At 32.7% G+C, this 10,739-nt stretch overlaps 2 protein-coding genes across 2 annotated transcripts; both read right to left on the reverse strand.

Moving 5' to 3' along the window:
- Nucleotides 1-1,577: 1,577 nt before the first annotated feature.
- On the reverse strand, nt 1,578-3,101 carry LOC125838970 (uncharacterized protein At4g06744-like). The gene has a single exon (XM_049517975.1). The coding sequence runs from the start codon at nt 3,057-3,059 to the stop codon at nt 1,725-1,727; it is 1,335 nt and encodes a 444-aa protein (XP_049373932.1). The 5' UTR covers nt 3,060-3,101; the 3' UTR covers nt 1,578-1,724.
- Nucleotides 3,102-10,109: 7,008 nt separating this feature from the next.
- Nucleotides 10,110-10,520, reverse strand: LOC125839089 (uncharacterized mitochondrial protein AtMg01250-like). Its single transcript, XM_049518070.1, has one exon. The coding sequence runs from the start codon at nt 10,518-10,520 to the stop codon at nt 10,110-10,112; it is 411 nt and encodes a 136-aa protein (XP_049374027.1).
- Between the last annotated feature and the right edge of the window lie 219 nt (nt 10,521-10,739).

Consider the following 10,739-nt stretch of genomic DNA (forward strand, 5'->3'; position numbering starts at 1 on the left):
TTTAATAAAATATATGATGATATTATTGTTATTATTATTATTATTATTATTATTATTATTATTATTATTATTACTACTACTACGTTTTTAATGAAAATCTGACTTTTCAAATTCCTCATGCATTTTACTACTTCATTAAAAAAAAAAGTAGATTTCTAGCATCCCATAATATTTATATTTAATATATAAACTGACTTTTCAAGTTCTTCAGGCATTTTACTATTTCATTAAAAAAGAAAGTAAATTTTTAGCATCCCATAATATTTATATTTAATATATAATAACTAATAATATATGATTTTTAAAAAAAGTTTTTAGTATAGGGGTAAAATAATATTTCAACTTTACACTTTGGAGCTTCCCACTTTTAGTAATATATGATATGATGATTATAAAAATTTATAGAGAAAAAAATAGTCATTAGGTAAATCTTAGCCTATTTTAAGATAAATTAGCATTATTTTACCCCAATTACCTTTTACTATTAAATGTGATTACATGTAGATAAAGTAAATTTTAGGAAAATATTAGTTATTGTATTTCTATTTTAGCCTTGTAAATAATATTTTTTTTAAAAAGTGACTCATGATTTTACAAAAAACATATATAATATTAGAGATGCAAATTGTGAAATACTCAAATTATATCATTATGAGTTAATTCTGAATTGAAAATGCTGTCAGGGCTGTTCCTCCAAGGCCCAAATTCAAATCAACAAGTCTTAATTAGTCATTTCCAGAATTTATTTTCTGAATTATTGATTTGTTAAAAAGGATAACAACTTTATCAAATGCCAGCTTGTAGTACGATATTCTGAAAAAATTACTTTGAGTCAGGTCGATATTTATTGTCTCTGTCATCTTTCAAATTAATAGGCGCGTTAAATGTGGCTCAAATATTATTGATTATCGACTCAGTTTTATTTTACTCTTACATAATATTGCTGAGAGTCAGAATTTTTAAGATATAATCTCACAGTTTCAAAAAGAACGGCCTAGTTTAACTTGGAACAGAGTTTATGAAAATAAAGAAGACTTTTTAATTTTTGTGGTTCTAAATTAAAGTTACGTCAAATATATCAAAATGTCTTTTAATCTTATCGCCTTAAACATGTCATTTGGAAAGTTGAAGTTAAAATATTGTCAAAAAAAAATGGGTCATTTTTTTTTAAAACAGGCTGAAAAAAAAACCAAACCATTCTTTTTTAAATGGAGTTAGTAAATTTTATTTGTTAACCCTTGGCATACATAGTTTTCAGTGCAACTTAATTTAGCCCAAATAAGTTTGGACAAGTCAATAACTTGCCTATTTCAATTTTCTCAATTTCAATTCAGTCCGTCCGTTTGACAATATAACAAATGAATATCAATTGTAATAATTTGCCTATTTCAATTTTCTCAATTTCAGTTCAATCCGTCGGTCGCATCCTATTATAATTTAAAATACACGAATTAAGATAAACTAATAAAACTGATCAAAATTTAATTTATCAATAATTGCTATCCAAAACCATAGATGCATTAGTTGAGCCATTGTGCTACACAACCTACCATCTCTAATTCTATTGAACAGTGTGATCATCTTATCCAAACGGAACATACGTAATTATTTTATTATAATTAACAAACATAACATGCATCAACGAAGATAAGGAAGTTAAACTTGGCAAATTTACATTTCCTGCTGCCATAGTTCAATCTGCAAACATGGAAAAAACAGAGCATTTACAACGAATGCGGTTTCAAAACACTGTAAGTTCTTGGCGCTGGCGCGGTCTCACTTGCGTTCTGTTGATTCTGCTCAGAACTGCCAATGCTACAAGGAACAAATCCCATTGACTTTTCATCAGGACATGATCTTGGCTTACAGAAAAATGCAGCACATTCCTCTGCTGATCTTTGCATTGGCAAGCCTGGAATGCAGTTCATTTTCACATCAAGAACCTTTTTCTGAATTAACTTCTTGCATTCCGGCCCAACTTCAGTGAAGTAATTGTAACTCAGCATCAAATTTTTCAAATTGCAGAGTTTGCACACGAGTTCAGGCACAGCTCCGTAGAACTGATTTTGTGCCAAGTTAAGTATCTCCATCTTAGCTAAACATCCAAATGAATGAGGTATTTTTCCTGTTAACTGATTTTTGCTCGCATCGAAAACTGTGGCTTTACTTAAAAGCCCAATTTCATAAGGCAAGCATCCAGTGAGCTGGTTGTTCAAGAACAGAACTTCGCGTAATGATTTACAAGCTTGACCAATGCTACGAGGAATTGGACCGGTGAATTTGTTGTTGGCTAAAGTTAAGTAAAGAACTGGAGTTGATCCCAAGTTATCAGGAAGTTTTTGGATTAAATTGTTGTTGTTGATGAACAGAACATCGAGATTTAACAGGAAAACTTCAGGGGGAACCAACCCGGAAAATGAATTGAACCTAAGGTCCAAGAAATACAATTTCTTGGCACCAAAAACAATGTTATTTGGGAATTCACCATTATATTTGTTGTTGCTAAGGTCTAGCTCATAGAGATAACGAAGATTCGCGATTTTCTTGGGGATTGTACCTTTAAAATTGTTGGTATTTGCGTGGAAGATTGTTATGTCTGGTAATTCATCAAGAAAGCCGTCAATAGTAAGGTCAGGGCCATCAAATTGGTACTGATTGAAGTCCACAGCAGCTAGTGCTTTTACCTTTAAGTCAGGAACCGTGGCACAACGAAAACCTTTGTACTTGTTACAAACATCAGAGCCAATCCATGTTTTTGTAATATGTAAAGGGTCACATTTGATTTTGGACTTTAACTTTTGGATGACATGATAGGCAATCTCGATACGTTTACTTTCAAAGAGGAGCAATGGTGGCGATGGTGGCGGAGGGCAAGGAGGTTCTGGTGGCGGAGGAGGTGGTGGACAATCTTGATTATCCGGTGGAGGTACTCCACCACCTCCGCCGATGATTATCTCCAAAGCTTGTCTACTTTGGCCAAGAATTGGACTAGCAAGGACTAGACAATTTTGCAAAAATAATTGAAGGATGAAAATAATAGAGATAATAATGGTAGCCATTTGGTTAGGGCAATGAATTATGGAGTTGTACAAAGATCAATTATATTAGTATTGATTCATAGCACGAGTTGTAAAGAAGAGCAATAACAGTACAAATTATTTGGTCCACAAATAACCAAGTTGTTGCCCTCTCACTTTCAATTATGAAAATTTTCGTCCATTTATGACTTGTCAATGATTCTATCAATTATTATTATTAATTTATTACTCCCTCTGTCCCAATTTATATGACTTATTTTCATTTTTAGTCAGTCCAAAAAAGAATGACACATTTCTATATTAAGTAACAATTTTATTATAAAATGTCTGTTTTACCCTTAATGAAATGATTTACAGCCACACAAATTTCTATCATTCATTTTGGACAACAAGTTTTAAAAGTCTTCCTTTCTTTCTTAAACTTCGTGCCGAGTCAAACTATATCACATAAAATGGGACGGAGGGAGTATATGGGTAGCGGATTAAAAAGAAAAGTAAAACAAACAAATTAAAATGGTGAAAGTATTCAATTATTCTTGACTTGAAGCAGACATGTCGACGGATAGCAAATATTATTATTATTCAGCTTCCATTGTATCATCACATGTATTATCAACTTTATACTAATAAACTGCAACTTGAACTTACTAGCTGCCTATCGTGTCTCTTTCTCTCCTTTTAGCCAATTTGTTTGAATGATAATTTGATACATAAATCAATTAACACATAAATCGCTCTACATATTGAACTTTTTTTTTAAACCTCTATATTTCTAGTGTCTTTTGTTTTGTTTTTGTTGGAGTCGGGTCATTATTGGGCCCGTGTCTCTTTTTGTTCCATTTTAATGGGAAAATTACATAATTACACTAGGGGTGTCAAATGGACGAGTTGAGTTGAAATTGAAGATATTAAAATGGGTTGAAATGAAAATCGGGTTGGGTCTTGACCCGCCCAAGTTTACTTTGGGCTCAAATGGATTGGGTTCAAATGGGCAAAAAAATGGATTGGGTTCAAATTTTAGGGAATTTTTATTTTACGTAGTACATATTTTATAAATATAATTTGTATTTAAAATTTTAAATAAATTTTGAGTTTGGACTCTTGTTATTTTTAATACTCTATTTTATTTTTATTTTTAATTAATTTTTATTTGGCCGACAGCCTGACCCTACCCATATTTCTCAAGTCTCACAAATCAGCAAGCTTATTCAGACGGGCTAAAAAACTCTTTTCTTAAATGGGCTCCGAAAATCTTAGTCCAATCCTATCAAATCACAGGTTATGCCAGGCCAGCCCAATAGACCTAACCCATATTGACGGCTCTATTTACCATGTATTAGCCTTTTGATTTCATGTTAATTTTCTTTACTCATATTTTACTCTTTTGTTAAATAATTCAACGGTGTGATTTTTCAATATTTAATAAGATGATCGGGATAAGCTAAAATTACTGTATCAGATAATTACACCCGGGTATGAGCAACTAAGCCTATAACGATTTCAATTACTATAATAGATTTACAATCGAATATTTGATAAATTTCTTTATATATATATATATATATATATATATATATATATCCAAAATTATACAAAAATTTTTGAGTTCTTTTGACTAGTATATTAAACACTAGCCGCCCCTCTGTCCATATAAATATATATATATATATATATATATATATCCAAAATTATACAAAAATTATTGAGTTCTTTTGACTAGTATATTAAACACTAGCCGCCCCTCTGTCCATCTTGAAAGAGACCTAATTCAAGAGCACTTAGAACAGGAAATTTCGGTTTGTTTTGGTTTAATTATACATTTATTAATCATACACGAAAATAAAAGTAAGTATTCATTTAAAACAGGAAAAAAGTGATAACAATCCATTCAAAACAAAAAATACTTAGGACAACTTACATTAGAGAACTTCAAGTCACTATATTTACCGTGTATAAACTTCAAAATTCACCATTTTAGTCTAGAAGGAAGAGATAGTGACATTTTTAGTCCCACCAAGAATTATCAGACACCCATATACATGAAACTAATAAAATGATTGTTTTCGTCTCGTACATTTTTGCTTTCATATAAATAAATTAAAAAATAAAATTTGATGAAAACATATATAATTAGATCCTTAAAATTATTTGTAAAAATGATATATTATGTATGAATAATAATAAAATATATGTATATATAATATATGTATATATTTTTCCAATTCGGTTATTTCTTCGATTTTAAAAAAAAATCAAAACCAAACCAAGTACTATTTGTTTTTAAAAATCTAAAACCATACCCAAATAAACAGTGAACACTCCTACTCTCAGTTCTCTACAATTCTTTAACTATTAGGTCTTCATGAAATATTTTAGATATTAATTAAGAGTTTGTTTGACATTGCTACTAAAAACTGTTTATTTCTAGAAGCTCTTTTAAAAAGTATTATTGAAAATAAAAATAATTTGTGTTTGACTAATTCATTTGAAAAGTGCTTTTGATAAGTATATTTTGCTTGACTAATCTTTTTTAAAAAGTGCTTTTGAGGGTCAAATTATGAAAATGACAAGTATCAATATATTTTTAATATTAAGATTATTTTATAGAGAGAAACTATTTAAATATCTACTATAAAAACTTTAATTAAATTAAAATGTACATATTCATATTTTCAATCAATATTACCTTTTTTTTCTAATCCTGCAAAATAATATATAAAATATAAAATAATAATATATAAATGTAAAATAAAATAAAATTTTGTTATATAAAAAGAAAATATAAAATATGAAATCAAACTTAACCAAACATATGAGATATGTTAATTAATTAATAAGACATATATTGGTAAATATATATATATGGAAGAGATATATTTGGTCTTGAATAATTTTTTTTTTTTGCTTGCTTCTACTTTTTTTAAGAAGCAGAGATTTTTAGCTTTTTTCCAACCGCAGAAAATTGTTTGTGCTTCCATTTAAAACTAGTTTTACTTATTTGCCAAACGTCTTAATCTTTCAAAATAAATGTTTTTGGCCTCTCAACAACAATTCAAACAGGTTCTAAGTTGGTGATGAATTCTTAACATAAATTATACGTTTTCTCATTGTGTATTTGAATCCAATCATATAAAAATAATTTTGCTCTAACTTGTAGTGCCATTATGTGACGCACCGACAGATTGGTATGGAGAAAGTTACTTAATAAACAGAAGAATCCATTAATTTTTAGTTTTGATTCAAATTTGAAACAGTAAAAAGGAAATGAAATAAAAATGAGCATCAAATGACATGAAATCTATGTGGAACGTTCAATTTATATTGGAGAGCTCTAAAGTATGTAGACTTTTTTCTAGGTTTAATACAAAGGAAAAAATAGTGACAAAGGAAGAAGAAAGAAAAAGGTCATTGAACACCAAAAATTTTGAGGCAATTTCAAGGGAACTTAAGCATGCATTGGTTTGTGACATGTCCAACTGTTTTTAGTTATTTTGAACATTTTCTTCAACATTAAATGGCGACCTTAAATAAACAAATTTCGAACCGGTAAATCAAATGGAATATGGTAAAATTGGGAACTCGAGCACATAATAATCAAATCCTAGATCAGGCTCTCTGGGGATGAATTGGAACTCACTCACCAAAGAGAGAATGCTACACTGCTTCTTAGTTGTGTATGCTCACAGATTTGATGTTGATTTTTCAGAATAGCTATATTTTGGTTTGTTGATGTTGTAATATAGATGGCCGGCGTGAGGAGGCCCTAGCCGTTCTCTAGAATACCCGTCCGCACCTTTATTTCGTTGCAAAAAGTGCTCTTTTGTCCCTAAACGAATCCACTTCCAGCAGCAACAAGTGCTCAGTCAATGTGGAAGAGCTTGGGTTTAAAAGTGATTAGGGCGTTATGCGGAAGCTTACAATTGCATATCATATGGTTAATAAATCAGATAAAAAAAAACTTATACTAAAAATATAATATTATTATATGAAAACTAATATAAGAGAAAACTATTAAAACTATTGAGAGAATAGATCTCCCATAAACTAAACTCTTAAATGTCTATATTGTGAAAGTTATTGTGTTATGTTATGAGAATAGAAATCTTCAATTTATAGACCTTCAAATTTTTTCTCCAAGGAAAGAATAAACCAAATATGGAAATGGTTCTATATCTTACCTTAAAATCGCTTAATTTCACTACTCGTGAGCCTGACAAATAGTCATTTGGCATTTTTACAAAGAGGTTGTGTCAAAGTCGAGAGCTTTGTCTGAGTCCGAACCATCGAGTTTAGTAAGAGAAATTAAAGGTCTCAATGGAGATTTTCTGAGATTGGCTCCTCCAGCAGAAGCTTTGCCGCATTTAGCCTTTAGTAGTCAATTGGCATTTTTTTTAACTGATTCAGCCCCAAAATGCCTTCAGCTATTCGATTATGTACCCTCTCGGGTGAGACTAAAGGACTTTAGCATTTATAATATTCTTGTTGACGTTCTCTGCTTTTTGATCTCGGTTTCACTACCTATATCTACAGACGTCAACAAACTAAAGCAAGAAGGGGAGAGAACACAGAACAGTTCAACATACCTCTGATAATGTCAATGAATTAGTTCTGTCTTTCTCGACTTGCTTCGTTGATGATTGAGATTGCTAGTCTTGCATTTGTAGACAAAGGAACTAAGATTAACAAGATGAAAAAATGAAGGTACGTATATCGCTCCGGAGAAACTCCCTACGCTCTTGATGAGAGGTTCAGCTAGTAGTCCTAATATTACTATTCCAATAACCAGAAGAAGTATGGCCTTTATCCATGCAATTGCAGATCTATCAGTCTCCTTCTACAGCAGCCTTTCTGTCATTTCCCAATTCTTCTGCATAACACAAATCATTTCATTATGAAGTCAAACCGTTCTATAACAACATTTCACTATAATGGCCATGTTTTATGGCATAATACATAAGCAAACACTCAAACTTGGCCTCAGCTGACAAGTAAGCATTCCCAAAGTTTGTGAATACTGCACATCTAAACACCTTAACTTGGTCTCAATTGACAACTAAACACTCCAACACGTCGGCATTGTGTCTACTGGACACCTGACGCTGATGTGGCGCATAAATATTAGAGGTGGATAGATAATCATTTTGTAAGTTGGAGTGTTCAACTGACATAGTTGGAGACAAGTTGTGATGTCTAGATGTGCATATTCAAAGTAGGACTGTTTACTTTCCGGCTGAGGCCAAGTTTGAGTGTTTGTATATGTCTTTATGCCTTATATTATTATAGGTTTCCATAACAGCATTTCGTTATAGCAGCCAAAAGATATCCCGACAAACGACTCTGTTACAGAGAGGTTTGCCTGTATAAGTTCTTATACTGGTTATTCATACATTGTTGGACATATTCATGGATTAAAGACTCTGAAACAACATGCATTCATCTTTTTTCTTGCTTGGTGATATCTTCTTTGGATTCCGGTGAAAAATGAGAATGATGTCCTACATTGTGTAGACATCGCGAGAATCTAGTAACAAATTCCTCCACACTGATCATCTCGTCTCCACTCGCATCAAATTGTTTGATGATTCTTTCGACCGTTTCATCAGCATCCGAAGGTGCAGGACCAAATTTAATATTGCATATTAGTTTCATTTCCAAACGTGAAATGACATTATCTTTGTTTTGATCAATGCTTTCGAATAACCTGTAATGCAGCAATTAGAATTACTCTTAACATTTACAATTTTTTTTTATTTTTTGGGTAAACTGTAAATACCATTAACAAACAAAAGGACCATTACATCTATAGAGCACCTAAATCCATCTCCACCTTCTAGGAAGGGTTCTATGTCTTTAAGCCTCCAACTGGACAAGAAACTAGTTACATAAAAAAATGTTGAATCAAACTATTACTTCTATGAGCCTTCTTAGATCCTCTGAACAATGCCATTCTCTCTGTAAATTCTGTTTTTATCTATCTCACTTTTCACAATTGTGCCTCAATACAACTTCCAGTTTCTTGCCCTCCAAGTGTGGTAAACTATGGCACTCCAAACTGCTGCAACCACTTCTTTATAAAATTGCCTCCAATGCTTCCTCTTGATTCTTTCTAGTACTTGTCGCACCTCGCCTGTATACACCTGTATGTTAGCCAAAGGTAAAAATTCAACTTTCACTTATCCCAGCCAAGTGCAGTGGGCAAAGAGATGCAGCTGGGTCTCCATCACTTGGCTGTGGCATAAACAACATATCTCATTATCAACAGGAATGTTCAAACGTAGCATCCTCTCCTTGGTAAGTAGCCTGCCTTGTACTGCTAACCACATTATCATTCGATGCCTTGGCTGTGCTACAGAAGTCCAAATAAGATCAGCTATCCTTAGCCTGTTCAATTCACCCAGCATTGCATTGTAGCTGGCAGAGATTGAATATTGGCCAGAGTGAGTTAGATTATACCTCCCTTGTAAGTACCAGTTCCTCATGTTGTTCTTCGGTGCATTTAACTTTTTCCAGTACCAACTGCAATCTAGAGGCGGAATATGTTCCCAAATGGAATCTTCATTCCTTATATAGATCCCATGTACCCATTTTACCCACAACGTATCCTGTTTTTCTGATAATTGCCATAACAATTTGCCTACTGATGCAACATTCCAATTACTGCAGCCCTTAACATTCAACCCTCCAAACTTCTTTGGACAACAAATCTTCTCCCAGGCTACTAGCGACACTTTCCTCTTCTCTTCATTACTCCCCCAAATATAGTTCCTACAAATTCTATCAACCTCCTTGAGAATACTTTGGGGGAGGATGAACACAGACCCCCAGAAACTATGTATAGAGAACGAAACAGCAGTCACAACTTGAATTCTACCGGCGTAAGATAGAAGTTTGGAATAGCCAATATTAATTCGGCTAGTGATCTTTCCTATCAGAAGTTGACAATCCACTCTCTTCCACTTCTTGGAGGACAACGGAAGCCCAAGATATCTCATTGGAAGTTGTCCTAGAGTGAACTCAGTCATTTCTAACAATTGTCCTCGAGTTCTATCGTCTACTCCAGCTACAAACAGATTAGATTTTATCTACATTGGCCACCAAACCCGTTACTTCACTAAAATGAGTTAAAGCTTCCATCACTCTAGCCACAGAACTAGTGTCACCTTTGCAAATGATCATTAGATCGTCGGCAAAGATTAAATGAGTCAACTTGAGATGCTTACACATTGGATGAAAATGAAAGTCAGGTAATTCACCCATGCACTTTAAGACCCTCGACAAATACTCCATTACTAGGACAAATAGGAGAGGAGACATTGGATCCCCTTGTCGTAAACCTCTCTTGCCAGCAAAAATTCCATGTCCCTCACCATTTACTTTTACGGTAAAATATGGTGAAGTTACACATATCATTACCAACTGTGTAAAGATTTTAGGAAATCCATATCCTACGAGTGCTTCCTCCACAAATTCCCAGCTTACCATGTCGTAGGTGTCAATTTTCTGCCTTGCTATCCCTCCAAATCAACTATTCTATCACAATATTTATTCCTTTGATTCTACAGCAAATGTATATGATCATGCTAATTTATATCACTATATAATTACATTAATATATACAATCATTTAGTTTTCCCTCATGCTAACATCCCCCCTCAAATTGATGCTGGTGGATCAAGAAGCATCAATTTGCCTACTAGAAAC

Source organism: Solanum verrucosum, unplaced genomic scaffold (genome assembly GCF_900185275.1).
Source record: "Solanum verrucosum unplaced genomic scaffold, falcon-dt-bn FXZP01000163.1, whole genome shotgun sequence".
Taxonomy (NCBI): Eukaryota; Viridiplantae; Streptophyta; class Magnoliopsida; order Solanales; family Solanaceae; genus Solanum; species Solanum verrucosum.

What these genes read in the sequence shown, in the direction of transcription:
- LOC125838970 (XM_049517975.1), bottom strand. Translation starts at nt 3,059, where the DNA reads ATGGCTACCATTATTATCTCTATTATTTTCATCCTTCAATTATTTTTG.
- LOC125839089 (XM_049518070.1), bottom strand. Translation starts at nt 10,520, where the DNA reads ATGGTAAGCTGGGAATTTGTGGAGGAAGCACTCGTAGGATATGGATTT.